This window comes from Fundulus heteroclitus, chromosome 17 (assembly GCF_011125445.2).
Source record: "Fundulus heteroclitus isolate FHET01 chromosome 17, MU-UCD_Fhet_4.1, whole genome shotgun sequence".
Taxonomy (NCBI): Eukaryota; Metazoa; Chordata; class Actinopteri; order Cyprinodontiformes; family Fundulidae; genus Fundulus; species Fundulus heteroclitus.
In genome coordinates this window covers 416803-440790 of record NC_046377.1, presented here as the reverse complement: position 1 = coordinate 440790, position 23988 = coordinate 416803, and the positions used below count along the sequence as shown (strand labels likewise).

The 23988-nt window shown below is 41.1% G+C and overlaps 1 protein-coding gene across 1 annotated transcript; it reads right to left on the bottom strand.

Annotated features, from left to right (window-relative positions):
• Window positions 1-206: 206 nt before the first annotated feature.
• On the bottom strand, window positions 207-19717 carry rint1 (RAD50 interactor 1). Its single transcript, XM_012876707.3, has 15 exons — window positions 19459-19717; window positions 18476-18601; window positions 17716-17831; window positions 15919-16092; window positions 15675-15812; window positions 14150-14330; window positions 12840-12950; window positions 10363-10588; window positions 9340-9477; window positions 8590-8684; window positions 7958-8062; window positions 6227-6447; window positions 5555-5735; window positions 3899-4017; window positions 207-632 (listed from the first exon to the last, which is right to left on the bottom strand). The coding sequence occupies exons 1-15, from the start codon at window positions 19687-19689 to the stop codon at window positions 419-421; spliced, it is 2376 nt and encodes a 791-aa protein (XP_012732161.3). The 5' UTR covers window positions 19690-19717; the 3' UTR covers window positions 207-418.
• Window positions 19718-23988: the final 4271 nt, after the last annotated feature.

Genomic DNA, 23988 nt, shown 5'->3' with positions numbered 1-23988 from the left:
CCATGGGGTACAGACCAGAGTTGGCACCCCCTGCTGTGATGGGCAGTCCCCTGGGGGCCTTTAAAAGTCTCACATTTCAGTGGCTTAGTCTGATTTTATCCTCTATGGCTGATTGTACAACAGTGGGATACATTTAGATTGTATTATTTCCCATCTATGAAACATATGGAATTAGGAAGTACATTTTACTTCCCAATTCCAGGGAGTGATGCAATATAACCATCATCACAAAAAGACTCATAAAACAAAAATTAGCTCAGAGGCATCTGGATTTATTAACTTTAGTTCTAATGTAAGTAACAATACTTTGGATTTGTTACAAGGGAGATGGGATGCAATAAGATGGGGAGTCAGTCCTTCCACTGATCTGATCTGATCCACACTCCACAAAACAGGAATACTGCCTAACTAGCACCATTTATATTCCTGGCAACGAAGCTCTGAGGTTAAGAAGAATTAACACATCACATGGTGCCAGGCAGAAAACCCCCAACTCATTGAGAGCAGACTCTGGTGAAGGATCTCCTGCATCTTCCCAATCTTTTGCCTCTAGCTTGGAGCGTTTCAGGAGATCCCTGAGGAGAATGGCAGAGCCCAACTTTAAGGACAAAATGATGCACGCCTCCTTGACACTGCAGAGAAACAAAGGGAACAGATGTAGGCTGAACAATAAAACCAGCATATAAAAGCTGTCACACACGTCATATTCCACAAAGGCATTTTAGTTTTAAACAAAAACACTTAAAAAAACGGTTTCCATAAATCATTATATTTTCTCTACATTTTCTGACCCCAGTGGGTGGAGGCAGATGAGCGTTCACACTGAGCCTGGTTCTGGTTCTGCTGGAGGTTCTCCTTCCCCGTTAAAGGGGAGTTTTCCTCTCCACTGTCGCTTCATGCATGCTCAGTATGAGGGATTGCTGCAAAGCCATCAACAATGCAGACGACTCTCCCTGTGGCTTTATGCTCTTTCAGGAGTGAATGCTGCTTGGAGAGACTTGATGCAAAACCTGCTGGGTTTCCTTAGAGAGGAAACTTTCTCACCAATCTGTCTGGAGGATTTGATTGAATTTGACTTCGTAAAGTGCCTTGAGATGACATGTGTTGTGAATTGGTGCGATATAAATAAAATTCAATCGAATATTTAAGTCCCAGTCCAAAGTATAAAATAATTTCAGCATCTACGTTATTTTTAAATAACTATTTTAATAGACAATTATAGACGTAGCACTGGGTCTAGAGTAAACTGTAATCCAGGGCTTTAATACACATTACTAAAAAATATTCTAAAATCTGGATCAGGACCTTAATATAAATCCAAAAACAAAAAAAGTTTAAGAAATAAAACAACTGGACTTCCATTCTGAAGCTGAAGACGTTTCGCTTCCCATCCAGGGAGCTTTGTCAATTCAAAATGTTTGGAGTACTGTGGATTTATTTTCAAACCTTCTTGTTGGCTTGATCATGACGTGATAACTGAGAATCTTCACCAACATATGGACCTCAATATGGTACTTAAAAAAGCTGTGCCTGAATTTAGTTTTGTCTGGTTAAGAAAAATGCTTATTACGGAATGTATTGTGAGTTAAAAATGTATTTGATGAAAACAATTGACTAATTTATTGTGCGATTGAGCAAGTCCAGGCTTTTTTAGTAGGAATAAGCCTGGGATGACTTTAGCAGCAAGGACTGTGGGTAGTAGTTTCTGTAGGCCTTAATAAGTCACTCCAATCACTGTGGAACTTTTTACATTGCTTCAGCTCATTGATGTATGCATACAACTGCTTCTGCACATATCGTTTAAAAAAGGGACATATCATGTAAAATCCACCTTTTTGAACATTAAATACATTTTGGGTGTGAAAAGTTGTATTTAATTTGTCCAGGCAGATGTCTGAATATTCTGCCTGGGTCATATTTTTAAGCTGTTCAGTTTTACATTTTTTGAACAATAACACCACAGTATTTGCTGCGGCACTGCTAAACAAAGTCATGGGCTTCAGGCGCACCAATTTCACAAATCCGCCATTTTGATTTATTTTTTGTTGCAGTTTTGTAGACCAAGCTGAAGGATGCCAAAGCTGCAGGTGGATAAGTGAAAGGCATGACATGGGCCTTTTAAGATCACACCACAGCATTCCAGCCAGGCTTAGGGCTGGATCTGTGCCTTTTAACCACTCTTCTGCAGGTATCCCTGTTGTGTTGATACCCAGTTGGGCCAAGATTTAGCGGTGTGATGTAGGCTCAAATCTGACTCCTGCACATACTAAGGAGTTCATAATTGATTCTCTGAACAAAATGTGGCCAACTGCCCAAATCTGGTAAAAAACAAACAAGGATGGTACTGGTTCCACAGGTTCTTGATTCAATTAAGAATTATTTACACTGTCTCTCACATGCTAATGTTTATTCTCACAAATCTGACTTCTCAGGGAGTGCTTGGTTGGACATCCAAGCAAGTTGCACAACACTTTTTGTCCAGAATGTGACAACACCACCCCCTGCTGTTTGGTCTGTACCTGCAGGCAGTTGCATTATGAATATTACTAATAAAATCCTAAAAAAGTACAAACCTAATGCAAATGAACTTTATCTTTAATGCTAATAGCTTGATATTATGTTTTCCATATGAGGTCCATAGCTAGTTAAAAGTTGACTGCAGTCACAAGTTGGACTAAAACCCATTTATAATATTGTTAATATCATATGTTAAAAAAACATTCTAGTTGTTAGAAACCATTGTTATAAATTACAAATGAACCCATATATATAGTAACTTTAAAAAGAGTTTGTGTAATTTTTCAGAACGACAGCTTTAGTGTATTAAAACAGAAAACAACTGAAAAAAGTTATAGTTTTGACCCATTTTGTTGGGATGGGGGGCTGAAAATGTTTCCTTCTTCAAAGTGGAGCGCAACAGAAAAGGTTTGAGAACCAAGGTTCTAATACATTCAGCCAGCTGCGCAGTATTTTACGTCACTGTGTAAAGTGACTGCTATCTTTTTTGACTTCTCAGGGAGTGTTGTCAATGCATTCAACTACTTGAACATTATGTCTTGTTTTTCACACTAAAAATGAGCATCATGGTTACATAATCATAATAAAGATTCTTGATTCTCTTTTTTTTTTTTAACACATTTGTTAAAACTGACGCTAAGTCCTGACAGTAAAATAGGTGACAGATCTGTGCAAAGAAAAGAATAAATCAATCTCCTCTGTCTCCTCCCGGGGGTGCTATTTGCACAAATACACCACTTCTAGACAGAAACAACCAATAGTTACATGAAAACTGCCAAACTGCTGAGTGGCGCCTGCTCAAAAAACAAAGACAGGTAAGCAGAAGGAGACTGATGACAAAAATCAAGCTAAAAAGAACTAATTGGACCAAGCCCGAAATAAAACGAGGGCAAACATGGCGCAGCACGGCAGGCTCCGCTGTGGAGGGACCTGGAAGGTGTGCTTGTTCAGATTTTCAGAACTCCCTACTGCTGCTTTAAAGTAAGAACACAATCCAAACAGCTGTCTGAAGCCTTCAGGAGTGTATTTTTAGTGGGGCTCCATGATATCATGAAAATATTTTATTGCAGATGCTATTGCTAGAAATTGGGATAATATCAATTATGACCAACTCTCATCTTCAGCCATTTTTCTGTCTTTACCATCTGGCTAAACAGGCTCTGATACTTAAAGCATCATATCCCTCTGAATACAACATCCAAGTGACTCTCTGCAATTAAGATGTGGCGATGATGACTGACTGGATTTAATAGCAGCTCTAATTTTGACTTCTTATCTTATGACCAGAATGCCGCACTGGCCTCCAACCCTTTGCCACCTCTGGATCCTGGCTAGCGGCTGCTTCAGCGGCTATAAAGCCACGCTCATGTCAAACACTTACTGCTTGAAGAAGTTCTCAGGTCTTCTGCAGTAATGGCCGAACAACGGAAACAAGTTTCTGGTCATGTCAAACTGAAGCTGAGCTGCTCCGCCGTCACTGAAATGGTTAGCCAGGATGACCTAACAGACACAAACATTTCATGAGATCACCGACAGCACTGCTGTGAGGTCAGTAAACAGACCATTTCTGCCTCCATTTCAAAATCAGCATATTTCTCCCTCCAAGTGTTGATAAAAATAATGTTACGTTTTTCCTCTAGTAAAACAAGAAGCCAAGTGATGAGGAAATCTCTTTTTTTTCAGTATACCGTTCACCTAAACGATGAAATGTTAGTTTTACGTTTTGCTTTCAAATCTTTAATCACAATGTTTTAATACAAAGTGGTTCATTTACACATTAATTTTAGCTGGAAGAATGACTTTGGTTGGGAGCTGGGGGCCAGCAACCAGTGAAAATGTTGCTAATTGAGTTACGCTGGCCTTCTGTCTACAGGATGTAGACTGTAATTGTTGTAGAAAAGTAGTCCGTTTCCCTTACAAATGTTCCTAAATGTTCTAAATGTTATTTAATGTTGCTCACAATTGAACACTGCCACTGTTTTTCTTCTTCTAATTTAATAGATTCCACACACTTTTATTTTATAAAGGATTACATTACGACTTCTGGAATATTAATTTGTGTTACTAGGATTGTTTAAGACTTAAAACACAGATTGCAGTATAACACTTCTTCATAAGCAGATGTAAAACAATATCTGGTCTCATATCTAAACTGTCATCTGCCTTCAGCCTAAACTGACTTTATCCAGCCTCCAAACAGCAATAAAGATGCAAGAAATTCATCTATTCTGCAGCAGGAACACACGGTGATTAAGGAAGAACACCGGTTGCAAAGTTGGCTTTTGCTCTTATTATTGACATTTTATTGATTGTTCTGAATAGTCAGGTATGGGGCAATGGGAATAAAGGACAGCAAATGTGTTGCATGTGCTTATATAATTAGAATAGGCTTCCCTCATAGCATTCATAGATAGCTGCAAAATGTGTCAAGTCACACCTTATATATATTGTGGAAAAGGTAGTTTTAACTGTGTCCCTGCTTTAACACGGCTGATTCAAATAAATTGAGGCTTCTGACTTGAGCAGAACGGAACATTTAAAAGATTTTTACCTAAGCAGGTGTGTTAAAGCAGATACACATCTAAAACCTGAAAGTCAGCAGCTTTGAGGCCAGAATTTGAGAACCTTTCTCTAGGAAATACTTTTGAGCGTAATATACACTTAATAGACCCAAACAGGCTTATTTTGTGCTTATAATATAGCAATTAAGAGAGTTGATCACATTTTCCCACAGGTATCATTCACTTAATTAAGCCTGATTTCTGTAGACTGCACCACAAGTCAAGGGTCCATTTGCACTCCTATACTATCCATCGCCTTTCTACCCGAGAGCATTTTGGTCCATCCCCAAATACCAGGCCCAAATGTTTGTGACACAGAAACCCAAAGTTCCCTTTATCGTCCCCCAGGGAATGTTTCAGTACCCTGCTAGAACCTAAACAACAGAATACAGCCGCTGAGTGCCACACATTTCTGAGTTAGCTAAGCTACAGATAGAAACATAACGCTGATACATCTAGTGGGTAACATCTCATACCTCCTGGTAGATAAAGTTGTCCAGTTTTTCTGCCAAGCCCTGCCAGGCCAGCTGGAAGAGAGAAACACTCAAGACCTGATGAAGGTTCAGCAGCCTGTCCCTCACGCACAGCATCATGGGACATGCTGAACTGGACAGGGACATGGCGGACTGGTCTTGTGGCGCTGGAATGGACAGCCATCTAGATCAGAGGAAAAAAGGAATACATCATACTCTTGTAAAGATGGATTCCGCAAATTGTGTACAGGGAAATATTTAAAAAGTCAAAATGAAACAAACATTAACCAGGAAAAAAAAAGAACAGATTTTCCCTTGAATTTCATATCTAACGTTTCCAAACCGCTTGCAGTAACGACCTCGACTGGATGTCATTTTGATGTGAATAAACATCAGTTGTTAATATCGGCCCAGTTTTACTTATTGGACCCATACAGATATAATGAAAAATGACTAACGTCAGCTGATACCGATATATTGTGTGTCCCTAGTTAAAACCCTGGTGCATTTTGGTTGAATTGGGTCTGTTGGTGTTATCCTGCAACTGCCCGCCGTGTGGGATGTACAGCAGCCCATGATGGAAGCAACACGTTACCACAGTGTGTTGGACAACGTCTTACGTGCCCCTTGCAGACTGTTTAACTTGCCGTGTGTGGCAGCCACCAACAAGCTCACCTCTCCTGGCAGTACGGCTGGGCCTTTTCAGCCGTGTCTCTCATTAGAGAGTGGAGCAGTCTTCCCAGCATGTCTCCCTTTAAGCGATCCAGTAGTGACAACAGGCCATCAAACAGAGATCCCTCCAGGGAAGCCAGGCGACCGACCTCCATCATCTCAATGCTACCCAGTAACTCCTGCTCACCCAGAGAAACCACCGCCTGCTGCAGCTGGAGGAAAAACTGGGGGAGAAGGACAGAGCAATCACAAACTAAACCCTCCCAACACACTCTTAGCTCTTACCCTCTGTAACCTTTGGTGAAGGGTTGCTTACATTTGTTTCCCTGACACATTTTGTTTTATATAAGCGGCCCATTAACTTTTTAACTAGTGCCAAAACCTTACGTTTGAGCAAGAAGACATTAAAAAGAGTTGTGTAGTGGTGAAATAAGGCATGGCACTCTGGAACACTGGTCCTAATCTGCTTTAGACCTATTCTGGACCAGGAAGTAAAGATGTCTGCAGCCTTTTAGGCTTGGATTTTATGCACCAGAGCAACACAAAGTAGGACCAAACTGGGAGGAGGGAAGATTAATCACGGTTCTCAACATTGTTAACGAATATGTGGAAAATCTTGGCTCTACTTTGTGCATATGCTTTGATCCAAACCACAATGCTGGAGCTCTGCTTCTACGGTCAGGGTCGTAGTAAATGCTTTACCTCTAAGAACCTTCAGTAATTTATCGTAGTCCAACGTGAGCATTTACAGGACTGTCTCAGAAAATTAGAATATTGTGATAAAGTTCTTTATTTTCTGTAATGCAATTAAAAAACATGAAATGTCATACATTCTGGATTCATTACAAATCAACTGAAATATCGCAAGCCTTTTATTGTTTTAATATCGCTGATTACCTATCTCAAAATATTAGAATATTTCCTCAGACCAGGTAAAAAAAAAATGATAACAGCAAAACAAAATCAAACATTTGAAAATGTCCATTAATGCACTCAGTACTTGGTTGGGAATCCTTTTGCACAGATTAGTGCATCAATGCGGCGTGGCATGGAGGCAATCAGCCTGTGGCATTGCTGAGGTGTTATGGATGCCCAGGATGCTTCAATAGCGGCCTTTAGCTCATTTGCATTGTTGGCTCTGGTGTCTTTCAGCTTCTTCTTCACTATACCCCACAAATTCTCTATGGGGTTCAGGTCAGGGGAATTGGCAGGCCAATCAAGGACAGTAATGCCATGGTCAGTACACCAGTTACTGTGAGAATCTGATGTCGTCTCTTAACCACTACCATACTTGTGATTTAGTTTACTGAACCAAGCTGAGTGTTTTTCAAGGCTCAGGAAACCCTGCAGTGTTTCCAGTTAATTAGACGATTCAAGTGATTAGTTGAATAGCCTACTAGTATACTTTTTCACGATATTCTAATATTTTGAGATAGGATATCTGGGTTTCTTAAGATGTAAGCCATAATCAGCGATATTAAAACAATAAAAGGCTTGCGATATTTCAGTTGATTTGTAATGAATCCAGAATGTATGACATTTCATGTTTTTTAATTGCATTACAGAAAATAAAGAACTTTATCACAATATTCTAATTTTCTGAGACAGTCCTGTAGTAGCTCCTGTTCTTCTGAAAAGCTCATCAATAACGGGAGCGCAATAAGAAGTTGCAGAACCTTAAACCCGTTCTGCTAACGCTGCGGTAAAAAGGCCAGCCAGAAGGTCCAGACGCACCACGTTGTCTCCCCAGTCTCTCAGGATGGTTGAAATGTAGTTGACTGCATTGAGGATGGCACAATAACGGCTCCCCAGTGGACAGCGGGACTCTTCCTTCATCACCTGCAAAGAAAATGGAAGACTAGGTTACTTTTATTGGCATTAAACGTCTAGTGAACAAAAAACCCGGTTGCTGTTGTCCATGTGAGTGTTAATGGAGATTCAGGAGTCTTCATGCTGAAGGTTCTGGTTGTTCTTAAGGTGCTGGAGCGGTCGGTGTCTGACTCCTGATGACTGGAGACTAAACAGTTGATAGGAAGACTGAGACGGACCTCTCACAGCATCATCTCTCCTTCTCTACGGGCTTTCAGGCGGCTGCTGGGTCAGGATGCTTTCAAAGACTGGAGCTGATTTGTCACATGCTTCAGTCTCCTGAGGAAGGGCATCCCCTCATTAAGCTGAGTCGTGTTCAAACTACAAGAGAGGTTCTAATGGTCTATATAAAAAAAGGCTTTTTGCTTCTGCTGATCCTGTATACCTGCTCCGGTACTTCCCTTCAGGGTTCATCTCTCATCCAGTAGGCCTCAAGAGGACTTTATGTTTTGCAGTTTTTTTCATGTCAAACATCCCATCCAGACGGCGAGCCTTACCTGAGTCAGCCGTATGCGGAAGTCATCGACCAGTTCCTTCTGCAGCCCGAAAAACCTGAGCTGTGCGGCAGGACTGGGCAAGGCTCGGTAACGTTCTGCAGGTTAGGAACCAAACACAGAGCTGGTTTGCGAAAAATCGTACCCACAATATGAACTATTCAAAAATGACAGTAAGAACGTGTAGGAGGAGCTTCAGGAAGCAGAGGGGGACATTTCCTCAGATTAGCTCAACAATAACAGCTGGAACGCTGAAGGTCTGCTGCAGTGACTTCTTTCATGAAAGCAATTTTGGAGGACAACATTAGTTTTTCAAGTATGAATCATTATTTCCAAACTTGTCACTGTATTGACTATATTTTCGATTCATTTTGCAATTCATTTGATTAATAAAACGTGTTTTCTTGGAAAAATATGACACGTTTGGATGACTCCAGACTTTGAGCGGTAGTGTATAATGTCTGATTTTCTCTGCATAAAAAGCCTTCTGGTTGTTATACTCTATAACAAATGTCTGTGTTGTGCTGCAACTGCAGTCAAATGTCCTGATTGTGCCCAAAATCACGGCCCAATACAGCTGGTTCTGACTAAGGAATATTATAGTGCATGAGTTTGTGTCCGATAACCAGACTACGAGCTTGAAAAAGACATTTTAGGGAGACTCCCTTCAGGGCACGGACGTCTCTACACAGGAACATTTCTCTCAGCTTCTGCTTAACGTGTGAAGACGTTAGCCTACTGATGAGGTCTTACCAGTGATGACCTGTAGCAGAGTCATGAACGTCTCGGCACACTCGGGTGCCTTCAGCTCATCCATGTCACTGATGTCTTTATACTGAGATGTCCAAGCTCCCTCGGCGGACAGCATGGCATCCATCTTCTCTACAGCCACTGGGAGGGAGTGGAAGGAAGCACAAGAAGTGATGCAGTTCTACTCGTGGCAAACATGAAGGAGGTTACATTTTATTCTGTTTTAAAAGCTTACAGAGTCTGGCGCCTGTACACACTAATGCTGGAGCCCTGTAACCCCGCTGCCCACCCATTCTACCTGTAACCTCTCCCACTTTACAGGCCTTCTCTCAGCTATCTATTCACTACAACACAAGTCTAAATGAACAGGAACAGATAAAATGCACACACATGAATAATCCGTTCTCTTCTTTCCTGAACGCTGAAGAAACCCATATAAGTTCCAACAACATTTTATTTCCTTTTGGGATTAATAAAATATTTCTAAATTGAACTGAATTGGAATTTGACAGACATTGTTTGTCCCATTCTCTTAACTCAGGCCTATTTTAATACACAACGAAGCACAATAATTGCGCTCAGCTCATTCCGATAAGATTGGCAGTCAGAAAGGATGGAGTTTAGAAGAACGCTGTTATCACTACCACTGGTCCAGGAGACCACATGCCATTCTCATCTCACATTATACCCCGAGTTACTACAAATGGCAACAGATCACTGTGTTTCCCAGGCATCGGCTGCTCAGTCAGCTCAATATTTGAGCTGTTGGGGCTCATGCATCCCCTCACGCCTCAAAACAACTACATTAACATCCTCTTTATTTCTCCTTGTCTGTTTAAAAAAAAGAAAGAAGAAAAACCTCCTTGCAGTATTTTAGGTCTAGTTCCTCCCATTGCCAGCTATTTAACAGAAAGTCTTTAAGCTACTGTGTTTACAGCTTTGTGTATCCTCCCAAGAGCAGAGTGGTGAGACGGAGCCTTTTAGGTAGTTTGGGGGACTCTGGACGGCAATAACTGGAGAACTCACTCTTCCTTTCTACAGCGAGCCACTTCTGAAGGAATGCATCCTCGAGCAGGATGTGAAGGAGAGCGGGCAGCGTTGCAGGGTATGAATGGTTGCTCCTCAGGTCCTTTTCAAACTGCAGCACCTCCTCCACCAGGTGGCAGAAGAGTCCGTCGTCATACAGCATGCGAGACGCATCGCTGCCAACCTTCTCCTGGACCAAAGTCACCAGGCCTCGACACAGCTCCACCTGCAGGCAAACACACGTGCAACAGCTTGCTTTTCTCATCTGTTTTTATTAAAATTTTTATTTCGAGATATCTCACGGGTTTTCTGTCTTCTTGGGTTTGCTTTTCTTTCTTAATTCAAACACAGTCTAGTTTAAATGTTCAGGTGTAATGATCTAGAGTTATACATCTTAATGCATTACATTTATTGTAAATTAAGGTGTTTTAATTAATAATGCCAACCTGACTGCCTTTAAATCAAAGAAGAAATTACACTTCATTTTATTTATTTTAAACTTTAAACGAGCGACCTTCAACGGTGTGAAACAAGCCCTGTTCCAGAAAAAAGTTTGCTTCCAGCTGCTGTATCCTGACCCATGGCAACGACCTGCTCATCCTTAACACACCTAGGAGGCTCACAGGTTCTTGGACCAGTATCTGGGAAAGGAATAAAAGACTGGCCTCCATTGTTTTGGGTTTTGCGCCGTAGCAACTGTCAGGGAACTGTTTTACTTTTTGAAGATTTGCGGACCCGCCAGATGTGAGTTAGACGCCCCAGGGTCTAGATCATATCGTCATGGATCCGGTCCCAGACCCAATGTTATCCCTCTGTTTCTCTTTAGTGGTTCTGTGCATATTCCATTTCCTTTCTTTTATTATTAATATAAGAATGTTGGCACATAAACACCTTTTTGTTGATCTCTTATGATTATGACAAATGTTTTGCACAACTACCTGTAGATTATGTTGTCATATTGTGTGACAGGAAGCTTATTGTAAAACAACAGCTGGGAGCTTTCTCAGTTAGATGTAGGATATGTATAGTAGAGGGTGACACTGGAGTGGATTTTCACTCCTGTCCCATCCCACTCCCACAGAAAAAATGTGTGTCCCGTCCCAATCCTGGGCCAGAGTAAAAAATAAAGTCCTGTCCCGTCCCACTGCTGGTAAAATGACTCCCACTCCCATCCTGCTCTCGTTCAGAATGACTCCCGCTCCTTCACCACTCCCATTCTTGTTCTCCTCATTAAGTTTTCTGGCAATACATTAAACCTGAATGTTTATGAAGGGTCAGTTAAGTTCCTGTTTTAGCTGCAGTAAAGGCCAGTTAAAGTAAAAGGAATAATAATAAATAAATGCACCTAGCAAGAGATCTATACTCAATTAAGAAAAAAGTGCATAATGGCATTACTTTCACAATTTAGATAATGTACCTCAATGGTTCAAAAACTCAGTTTTGTAAAAAAAAAAGCTGAATATCATTCAAGCATATTAGTATTTTTCCGTTTGCAATAAAATATCCATAAACTAATTAAGGTTTACTATCAGAACCAATACATTCATCGAACATTAAACACATTCTTAGACAGACCTCTCAGCTTTTATCAAAAGTTGAGAGTGAGGTTATGTTCATTTTCGGGGGCGGTGCGGAGTTGGAGGCAGAGCTAACTGGACCTGTCCAGTCAGCTGGGTGCGGGGTATTGTTTTGAGGGGGGGGGGGGGGTTCTTGCATTTAAAGAAAAAAAGAATTAGGGCAAACATATTTCTGTTTTCTTTCCCATTAAATAAATTAAAAAAGTCAGATAATCTAATGTCAGATATTATCTGTGGTTGAATGAGACATCCTGAAGAGGTGAAAAGAAGTAAAACAGCCGAAGATGCTTCAATGTTGCTACTTCATCACAAATGTTATGTCTTTTTGTTGATTCGGTTAAACATAAAGGTATTGAACTGAAACACTTTGCTTATAATATTTATATTTGATAAAAATGTGTTTCACTCGTTTAAAAGTTTCTGTTTTTTATCCGACCCCCTGGATTGAACTTACATGAGACAAGCGTGGTTAAAATGACAGATGCTTTCTGAGCAAATAAAGCCAAGAAAAGTGAATATAGTCAAATTAACTAGTCCCATTTTCTCTTTATCCTTAAAGCAGGTTTAAAACATTTCCATCTTTAGGAAAGATTGTAGAAGAAATACGTAAGACAACAGAAGCCTGTACCAGCTTTACATCAAGAATCCAACTGCACTGCTATGATGTGGGTCTGCAGCACTAAAATTAATAATCTGCTTGGAATCTAACCTTACAAACACTGTAAAAAGAAAACTTTTAAAATCATTTCATTCTCTTTAAAATTCACCCTGAATCCTGTATCATTTGTAATAATATGTAAATAATGCTGCTGGCTCCAAATCCTATTTACCGTTACGTATCTTTACCAGGGAATACCTTCAGCCTAAACCCAAGCCAAGCCTCCATGAACAACAACGTACCTTTGCGCTGATAGTTTGCCCGGCTTGATCAAAAACGGGCTGAATCTTTTCCTCCATGAAGGTTGAGCTGCTCTCCAGCCATTTCAGAACTTGTGTTAGGTACCACTCAGGCTGGAAAAACCACAAACACATGACAATCTTCTAAAACTTGTTTTAAGGGAAGCATTCTTAGTTAGCAAAGTGTTACACACAAACAGCGCTGAGGTTATGAGCTCCAGTGATGTGGCATCGACCTTTGAAGCACAGAAACCCTTCGAGGTCAGGATGGAATGAAAATTACTTTGAAGGGAAAAATAAATAAAACTGATTCACACAGATTGGGTCAAAGTTAGTTTACAGTGTAAGAATATAAAGCAACGAGACAAGAGGCAAGAGCAAGAGAAAAAAATCTTTTTTCCTCCCTCACTTAGGAAATTAGCCAATGGAAACACACACATGCTTAAAAAAAAGCTTGAAAAAGAGATGCCACACACACTCAGTTTTCCTCATCATCTGACAATAAATCAGGCCATGTTTACGTGTTATGGGTCAAAATTCTTTCTGTTTGCTAAAAGCCAGAACAGTTAGAGGATTTCTTCACATTCCTCACCTTTCCACAGCCTTTGGTAGAATTGCCTCTAAACTGTATGACTTAGGTCAAATGTTCTGGCTGTACTTCCACAAGATTCTCACAACAGTTTGTGAGAATCAACATTTTCTGACACAGAGATGAGGGCTTTGTGATTGTTACTCCTGAACACTGATTCTTTAAACCGTTTTGTAACTAATGTGCTGCTATGCTGAGGGACATTGCCTGTTTGTGCCCAAGTTTCAACTTCCTAGCTTATGTCATGAGATACTTGCTTGCATATTTAGTCTGATGTTCTTTCAGGTGAAGAATGCGGCTTCAGGGAAGTAAAACCCTGTCTGGTTATCCTTCAACCTGTTCACTTAAGCAGGTGATTTTAGTCCCTGTCTGTGCTCTGGAGCTATGAATGCAAACGGTGAGGACTAGCTTTTTACTCTGAACTTGGATTACCCGCCTCTGTCCGTCTGATGCCGTCTTATTTGTGAAGTGCACCAGTCCCTCCTGCAGCAACACAGTCTCAACGTAAAGCTGCCACCATCCCATTTAGGTTGGGATAGTGTTCTCTAGCTAGCAAGTTTCCCTCTATCTCCTTCAAATGTAGGTATAAACACTTCAAATTTGCTTTCTTTCTGAGATTGAATCTCACAAGAAGGAAATGCAAAAAGGACTTTGGTTTGGAGACAGTACGCCCCGAAATGAAGCAATTATGACTGTACTGCGGGGAGTTCAGTGCATGAAAAACCTTGTGTATGGAGTTGGTTTGGCGATTTCCGTAGAAATGGTATCGGAACCTCTTGGCGAGTGGCTGCAGCATGATCTGAATGGGCAGACAGAGTGGAGGTGCTGGTGAGGCAAGCGTGGATGAAGACACAGTGGGCGGTCCTTGGGTGGAGGCTGAAGCTCTCTGGGATATGAGGTCATCACTTTGAGGTAAAGTTAAAGAAACCGGCTGATGGAAACTGTGAGACATAGCTTTGATGAGCAGGTATTTGACAGGGTTTCTGCAAACGTCTTTCAGTCACTTAAATGGACGGTATGTAACTAATTTGCCTTTTAATTCGCAATTTGCTTTTATAAACACATATTCTGGCAAAGTCTAATACAGATTACAGTAGTAAGAGGACAAATTTGTCAGCATTACACATTTTCCCCATCCGTCTTCTAAATGAAGACGCACCGTCGGTGGAGGAGGAGCAGAAAACAAGCAAAGACGACGGTAGATCATTCTATTTGCTGTTGTCTGTTGAAATGGAGGACCAGCCATACTCTTTGCCAAGCAAGAGGAAAAAGAAAGTAACCAAGAAAAGAAAAAGAAGTAATAACCAGGAAAAAATGAGAGTCAATGTCGGCTTTTATTACCAGGTGGAGAAAAATCATGAGGGAGCGGGGATTTAAAACGGATATGGACGTTGCTAGCTGTCTGAGAGATGGCTCAGTTGTTCGTCTCCCTCTATGTGTGTATGGGGAGGGACGGAGGGATATCTATGGAGAGTGGAAGCTGCCAATTCAATACTTATCAAGTACAGGAGAGGGCGCAGAAGACCCTCACATCGTCGACAATTTTAAAATCCTACCGTGTGAACCAGCCTTAATGTAGTTGATGTACACCAAAGATAATACTGGAAGCACTTTGCTGCCATCTAGATGTCGCAGTTTCATTAATTTATGCCTAATCTCCCAACTTGATTACTAAATAATTATTTATCTGACCCTATGTGCTACATTTAAATAACCACCGCCTACTTAATTCAGAGTTTGTGTCACGCTTTAAAACACAATTTGTTTTTTAGACAATAATAACAGCTTCCGTCAGTAAGGCTATTTTTTCAGCTATTGTTGTATCCTGACATTGTTCTATTTTATATGACATAAGACACTGATTTATCAGTGGGTAATGTTTCTGGAACAAGACTTTTTGAACTGCAGGAGCAGAAACTAGAACAGACAACGAAAAAAAATCAACAGCAGCATTCAGGCTAAACTTCATAAAGATGTCTGACTACAGTGAAGTAAAAATGGTCCAGAATAATCTCACAAATAATTGTCAATTCAGTCAAAGTGAAATTATATGTAAACATAATTCCCTTTTAAATAATCCACACTGTTGAGCTGTCGCACAAAAAAGGACAACTCTTCTGCTGAAGTTATACAGCGTGCTGCACTTGGTGAATAAATACAAGATGAAAAGGAAATGCAGCATAATCAACATGTCAGATAAATGTGCTGCCACCCTCTACGTCTCTGCAGAAGCCGGGATTAAAGGATACGAAGTCTGCAGAGCGAGCAGCTGTAGCACCAGCCCCTCCAACTGGCTGCTGAGATCCTGATGGTTGGCCGGGGGAGTCACCGACTGGTTGGGTGTGATGATTGGCCACTGAAGTTGAATTAACACTTTCTCAAAATCACTATGAAAGAAATAAAAAGGACAATTAGTCTTGTTTTCTTTTGCGTCCCTAAACTCTTTCTGACATGAAGAAACTTAAAAAGGAGGCAGGTTTGAGGGAGATCCACCTGGTCAGTCGATCCTTGATGATGGTGTGCCAGAAACATAGTGTTTTCCTGAGAAAGTCACAAAGATGGGGACACTCCGACTGGCTTAGTCCACAGTCCAGGGCTGCCATGCTTTCCACTCCTTTTATAGCGTCCCACACGCTGTTGATCATCAGATACTGCTGGACTGCAGCACTGTGGACACAGCAGCATGTACACTGGCTATCAGACAGCAGCAGAACAGACTCCACCAGCTGCAGTCCAACAGCCCCACCACATCCTTCCAGCTGTGACACAAACCCAAAACTACACCAACCCACATGGACATTGGTTTTTACTCGTCTGATTCCCTCTTTGTGTCTAACGCGGAGCCCAGTTTTATTGTCTAAAAATCTTGATTTACTGACCGTATTTTATTCCTACCTGGATCTCCGTCAGGTCAAAAGCGTGATCAGAATAAATGACACGCCCACATATGGACACACCACAAAGAACAAGTTTCAAGAGTGGAGGTGTGACAATCAACATTATACTCATTAGAATTTTGCTACATTTTTGCTAACATGTTCACATCTAATTTTTAGTCAGGAAACAAACCACAATAAGATAAAAAAAAGAAAACATGACAAAAACGGTTGTAAATATTCTTTATTATCACTTTATGCAGTTTATTACTCTATATATAATATTAAGTACTATACTCTGTGAGAAAAACAAGATGCGCACATGTGCATAAAAAATAACCATTAAAACTGGTTATCTTTGCAGATTGTCCATATATGGGCACGCTTTTTTGTTGTTTTAACTTGAGACACGGCTAAGATCCAAGTAGGACTAAAATTCATTCAATAGAAGACCGAGATCAAGAGTGAGCGCTATTCTGTTCACATTTTACAAGCCTACCATCTACTAGCACTGCTACCATTTAGTGACATTCATTTAACTTAAAGCCATTTCCTGCCGGTAAAATTACTCAGCAGACATCATTGATACAACATGTTTCTCTTCTCATAAGACTGATAAACAGATTTTGTTACAGTGACGCATTTGCTCATTCTGATTTCTGACTCAGGCTTGATAACTGCGGGACCTGTATAGCCAAGAAATAACTCAAAATAGAACCTGTCTGACAACAGGAAGTAGGCTAAAACATGAAAAAAAAAAACGCCAAAGCAGAAAAAAAGTATTTTGTTGTCTCTCCTCTCAGAAAAGGTTACTAAGCAACTTCTAAAAAGCTTGCTACATACTCCATGAGAACAAAGAGTTTTTTTTCTCGTAGTCGGGGGTGGGAAGAATACGAAAGAAAGTTTGAATTGGCTCTGTCTATACATAGTGCACAAGACGCTCAGCTGCAGAAGTCAGCCCCATGTGACTGAAGACTGGGTGGGCGGGGTCTCACACTTCAACCACCAGAGTTGAAGTGTGAGACTGCGAGGCCGCAGTTCCACAGACGTGAGACATTTATGTTATTTATTATTGTCGGATTTCGGAATCCGACAATAATAAAGAGACTGGGCAAAAATGGCCTCCATAGGAAAGTTCCAAGGCCAGAACCACTGGGGACCAAAAAATTAAAGACCTCTCTAATTTCCCAAAAACATCTTGATGATCCCCAAAACTACTGGGAAAATATTCTGCGGAGTGACGAGACAAATTGGAACTTTGTAGAAAGTGTGCACCTTGTTGCATCAACGGTAAAACTAGCACAGCATTTCAGAAAAAAACAACATCATCCAAATCAGATTTCTGTTTTGTGTTTATCTTGCTGTATTTGACAACTACTGCAGCTTCCTAACCATCTCGCCCGGTTTACTGTACCTAAGTTCCTCTATGTGGTGAAGGCACTTCAGGTATTTTATGGACCGCTCTATAAAGTCCACTTGGTTACATGTCTGGCCAAGATCCCCCATCCACTGTTTGGTCCCCTGTAAGTGCTAGAAAACAGTAAGTATCAGTATCATTTTACGTATAAACACCTTTTCTACACACAAACACTGAGACAAAGATGGAAACTACACAGAACCAACTGGACCCACTACAGTTTCTGTGGCTAAACTTAACTTTTGTTGCTTGTTTAGGTAAAATGAAGTACAAATACTGACTTAATACTTAATGCTAATATTTGGGCTTTCAATGTAGAATTGAATAATTAAAGATGTAAAAATTGGATCCACCTGTAAAAAATAAGCAGATCAAAAGTGAACTTCAGGAGGCGTAGGAGACAGCGGGTCAGTCTGAGTGTGTGGAAGTTCACATCAGCCTGTTTTCAAATGAAACCTCTTTAAATCAACGTTGACCTCATGGTTTATGGAGGGCTTGTATGAAACACATCAGTCCATTACTGCGACTGCTGCGTAAGAAGCACCAGTGGTGCTGGAGCTGTTTCCTGTTAAAAAGGCAAATCTCCAGGAAAATGACTAAATCTGAAAACTAGTTTGCTTTAAGACTAAATTCTGCTAGGACATTCATGAAGGAGCTCGGGTTAAATCCCCAGGAACACACCATCAGCCTTTTTAAAGACTGAACCTGGACCTGAGACTAAGATTATGATGGCTCCGTTTCACTGCAGTAGTTCTACCTGTTGCAGCTTGTTGGAGATAAACTGCTCTCTCTGCAGCAGCTCATCCAGGGAACACCTGGCCTCCCCTGCGGCTGACAGAGCCGCTGAAACTTTGGGAGGCACAGAGCTGCAGACGGTCAGAACCTGAATGGAAGAAAGGGAAAGACATTAATATTGGATTTCATATTGCAAAAAACGGCACCGTCCCCCATTGAGTTGCACTCATCCGATTGCTTCATCAGACTGGTCCCTGTAGCTCTCTGTGTTTGTAATGTTTCTATATGTGCAGCAACCTCGGCGCACCTTTAACGTTTACATACAAATAAAGTTTACTTATAAGGTAACAGGTCTATTTTAACCACAGGCCAGGTCTTTTAATCACGATGATGTTGATGTTGCTTCTTTTGTCCTACTTGTACAGAGTCCTTGAGTATTTTTAAAAGGCCAATGAAATAAAATGTATTATTATTATTATTATGTTATTATTATTATTATTATTATTATTATTATTATTATATTTTCTCAAAATACTAAAACAAGACTGGAAAATCATTTGGTTATTTTTTTCCCCACCTGAAATGTGAAACATTTATACAAACAAATCCATTAGAAATACAAGGTGCAACCTCTCTACACACCCACCCTTCCACAGCTGGGTGGAGGAGGGTGAGCTTTAACAGAGGTACGGGAAGCCCGCAGGGCCAGCTGAGCTTCGCTTTAGGCTCAGACTGACTGAACAGCAGGGAAATAGCTGGGCTGGATGCTGCAGCTCATCTATGCTGCATGCCATCTTTTTCATGCAGCTGTCATAATGACCTACGGGCTGTTAGAGAGGCTGCTCTTACAGGAAGGAACGGACATTAGCTTAAAGGCAGCTCCGTATAAATCTGTCAGGCCGGTGTCTCTGTCATTACTCTGTCCGTGTTGACATAACATTATATGGTTTCGCAGCTTTACAACTTTAGGGCTTTGCCGTCCCGTTTCGAGCTGAGCCAACCGACCTGTTCCTCCAAAGCTTCGGTCTCCTCTCGGAACTTTTCCAGCAGCTCGCCAACATCCTTTGAGGATTTCAGGCTCCAGCTGCTGCTGCTGTGCTCCCCCTGCAGGAAGTCCGCTGCGCTTCCGCCTTCATCAGCCACATCACCTTCACTGCTCTCACAGACTCGGTCTGGTAAAAAGTCGCTCACTTTATTCCCTGCACAGCCCCGCGACCCGTCTACGACTGCAGCCATCGCTTCATGTACCGGGATGACGTTTTCTTTCCGGCGAGTGGAAGCCGGCATGATGACGATGATGATGATGATGAAACACTGCCCCCTACAGCGTCGGGGTGGTATGAGAAGAGGATGAAGGCAATTTTTCTGTTTTTATGACTTTTAGTCCTAATCAAAGCTCACACGCGCACAAACGTGGCCAAAGGAGTTTGACTTTGGATTCACCCAGAATGTGGGCGATACGAACATTATCAGAAAATGATAGACTCGTTTATTTCATAGAAAGAAATACAAAAACTCATAGACATCATATACGTAGACGCGTCATAGGGCGCAGGTTCGCACGTCAACGTCACCGCCATATTGTATGTGGCAGAAAAAAGTTGAGTTCTGTTATTGTGAACGTGAATCAGAGAAGATGCCTCATTCCTGTGCTGCAATAAATACACACACACACACACACACACATATATATATATATATATATATATATATATATATATATATATATATATATATATATATATATATATATATATATATATATATATATTTGTGTGTGTATGTGTTATGAATATAAGGATCAATATGTTAAATCTAAACATTGTGGTCTTCATGATTTCATAAAACCGCGTCACATGTGAACCTTTAGGAACAGACTTTTTGGGTGAGTGTTAAAGAGGTAAAATTAATAATATGAGGAAAAAAAGTCCTAGGTCAATAAAGTAAAAATAAACAAACAAACACAAAAGTGATAATGTTATGATAAAAACATCATATTATGAGAATTAAGAGGGAACATTTCCAGAATAATCACAGTTTGCAGAATTATTTCACTCCTGGAATAATAGGGCCAGGTTAGATTATTTTGAATATTTTTATTCTTTAGGAGAATAAATTCAGGAGAATGAATCTAAAGGGATACGAATATAAACTTGTAATATTACAATAAAAATACTACGAATACAAAGTATATTCAGAGATTAAAGTCCCTCTGATACTGTTTAAGTGACTGAGTAACTGCAGATTTGCCACATTTAAGATGGCGGACGCTCTGACGCATCGCAGCAGAGGCAGAACCCGCCCAATGACGCGTCTACTCTTATATTATGTCTATGCAAAAACACACCAAAGGGGAAACGAATGGATGTTAAATTTACCTGATGACAGTCTACACGCTCTCTGGCTCTGCACACTAGGTGGTGGCCTAGTGGTCAGAGCAGCGCCCCTGCACTCTGAGAAGGTTGCAGTTCACGGTTAGATCCCTGCAGACTGCTACTGTGGGTCCCTGAGCAAGACCCTTAGCCCCAGATTGCTCCCCAGGCACTGTGATATCTGGCCTATGGGATGGGTTAAATGCAGAAGACAAATTTCATTGGAATGTACAATTGCAATGACAACTAAAGATTTATTTTTCTTCACCTGTATGTGACTTTGAGCTCATGTATGTCAAGAGTTATGAATATATTAAGAGTACACAGTCCCAGTCTGCCCTTGCTCTGCTTGGTAACAAATTGCTTTAATGGAAACAAACCAATGCAGAAATCTCTGCTTTTTAGTAATAAGAGAATGAATTTAAATGATCTGATCTTTAATAATAAAACATATCACTTCTACTTAAGGTAAAGTATTTCTGATTGTTGGTGCGTACTGGCCTGACCTCGGTAGTAGGTACTGAGACGGTGTTGAGCGGAGGCTTGGCTAACTCCAGACCCCAGGTGTCCCCTTGTACCCCTCTCCTGCATGTTTCAGGTCTCTTCTTGCTGCCATAAATAGATATAAGATATAGATATAAGAGATAAATAGCGGTACCTGAGGACCAGAGTAAGGAAGCACTGCTGTAAACTGGTAGGCTGCCTGTTTGAAAAATGAAATAAGTCAGTGTGCCCCAGGGCATGCGTGTCTGCCTTGACAAATTAAAAGGCCACGTGGTGTCTGCCCACTGCACATGCAAAGCAGCGTAAGGGTCTGATTTAATATTTGATTTAAATCTATGTGAAAATAGTAGATGCAAGGCATACATTTTTGTGTTTTATTTACTGATTGTAATTACTAACTGTAATACTGACTTTTAACACAAATGTGTGCGTAACATTAAGATTACAGTGTGTACTTGTAGCTACATAGACGGGGTATTACTTACTGTCTCCTGCAACTTATTGTCTATTTATTTACAAATGCAGGCTTGGGGAGGCATGCAGTCACATTGCTGCATTGCTGTTCAGGACTGAGGCATCAGTCCAAACGCAAGCACAGCATGCGTTTGGAACTGCTACAAAGAAAAGGTGAGAAAGGTTATCTTTTTGTGTATCTTAGTGATACTAGCATTATCAAAGTGAGTTTTTTTTTTTTTTTAATATGATGCAGGTGTTATCGGGGTCTGGGAGATCTCCTCTGGGTGGTGCAGTCTAGTATTCCTCCACTAGATGGTGTCAGCGAGCATGGTGGCTGGGTGATGCAGCAGGTGTTACTCATCAAGCCTCATCAGGAGAGGAGCCTGCTGAGTGTTTACCAACGTGGTATGACTCTAGCCCTCCTGTTGGTCCTGGCTCTTAGACTTAGAAGGATCAGTCTTACCTTGTGTGTTCCTACTTACTAGGCCACTCCTGAGTACTGGATTCTGCTCCAGTTCGGTTCCCGGTTCCAGAGTTATCTCACACCAATTCAAGTTGTTACCTTTGGCTGAACCTCCTGGCTGGCAGCGTGTGCCCTCCCGTTTCCTCGGACTCTCCTGGGATCGGAGCCCGCTCACTAGTGATGGGTCGATGAGGCGTCATGAAGCGTTTCGACACATTGCCAAACTATGCCGATACTGTGTCACTGAATACTGACACACCTGCTGGACATTAAAAATCCCTACAGGCAACCTGGTTGACAGAGGTAACTGACACTGATTTGATGACCTACACAATAATACAATTTGAGTCATTGTATGTTGCATTGTATTGTTTTATATTTTAATTTAGATTTAAAATCATTGATCTTTTTAGATACAGTCAATAAATAATGTGAACCTGTATCATAACGTAATAACCTCTAAGTAAACATTTTGTGAATGAGGATGCTTGTGGACTGGCATTTTTTTCCCCCACAAATTTTAATGGAAAAAAAGAAAGTTGTTCCAACGTTTTGAAATTGTTACACTTTTTTGATATCACTTCTCCAGCTGTGGAAAACAGCCGCTCACACGGCCCAGATGGCGCTGGAGTGCAGAGAAATTGTAATGAAAGGTTTGGACAGACTGTCTTTTGGTTTATCTAGTATATCATAGGATCCTGGGACCCTCTATCTGTGCACCTCCTGGATGGCATTAGCTGTGGCTCTTTGGGTCTGCCTGCCCACTTTGACGTCACGATGTTGTCAAAAAAGAACAAATTGGCATTTTAGTACATGATTTACAAACAACAAATAATGCTCAATAACATGCATGAAGTGGGGGCAGACAGCTGTTGTAAAGATGTTCCTGGCTGGGGCTCATTTGTGCTTCCGATTACAGATGCACGTTCTGACCGCAGTCTGCTGATGGCCTCACTGCACCTGGAGGAACGGAGGAACCCGAGTGATTTAAATTGAGGAGGTGCTTTTGTTTAAATAGGAAAGTTCTGCTAAACAAATGCAACATTTAACCTGCAGAAAATAAGAGGAACAGTAAATTAAGAGTCACTTTGAAATGAATTTCAATTCAGATAGATCAAGTGGAAACTCTGTGAGGAACAGGACGAAACAAGGAAATTCAAACAGATACCTTATTTTCGATATGAGATCAAAATGGTCTCACACGGTTTGGCTTGAGGAAGCTCCATAATTCTTGATGAATTTGATGAACCTCTAAAGATCAAGGATTATTTTGGCAGATGCATCCCGTTGCCAGATACCCTTCCTTATAAATACAGTTTGGCGTGTCAGAGTCAGTTCGAAGCGATTCCTGTATCGGTCACGTGACTTTCCCATAGCGATACGTGCATCGACACAGGTTTTGCTCTATGAGCTCGACGCATTCGCCGACGCGTCGGTGTTGCTGGACACATCACTACTGCTCACCCTCCATCATGTTCATCATACAAGCCTCACCCGGGTCGGGTTAACCTCTCTCCGGCTGAACCAGACTCCCAGGCCCCACTGTCTCCCTGGCGGTTATCATCACCTCTCATGTAAGCTAACCTCCAAACAATATTCTAAGATCCATCAACACATTCTTTAACACCGCCCGTCTTCTCCTGTGTGCAGTTGAAGACCCGTTCTGTGTTCCCGGTTCCGGATTCCAGATTGATTTACTCAACCAATCAAACTTCTTAAAGTTTCCTTCCTGTCTCCTGA

Bases quoted from the DNA above. Each gene is read 5' to 3' on its own strand.
- rint1 (XM_012876707.3), bottom strand. From the start codon at position 19,689: ATGGCTGCAGTCGTAGACGGGTCGCGGGGCTGTGCAGGGAATAAAGTG. The intron at 17,832-18,475 runs GTAGAACTACTG...ACTGTTTTCTAG, and splicing joins TCTCCAACAAGCTGCAACAG to CACTTACAGGGGACCAAACA. The intron at 9,478-10,362 runs GTGAGTTCTCCA...ACTCCCTCCCAG, and splicing joins GCTCGCTGTAGAAAGGAAGA to TGGCTGTAGAGAAGATGGAT.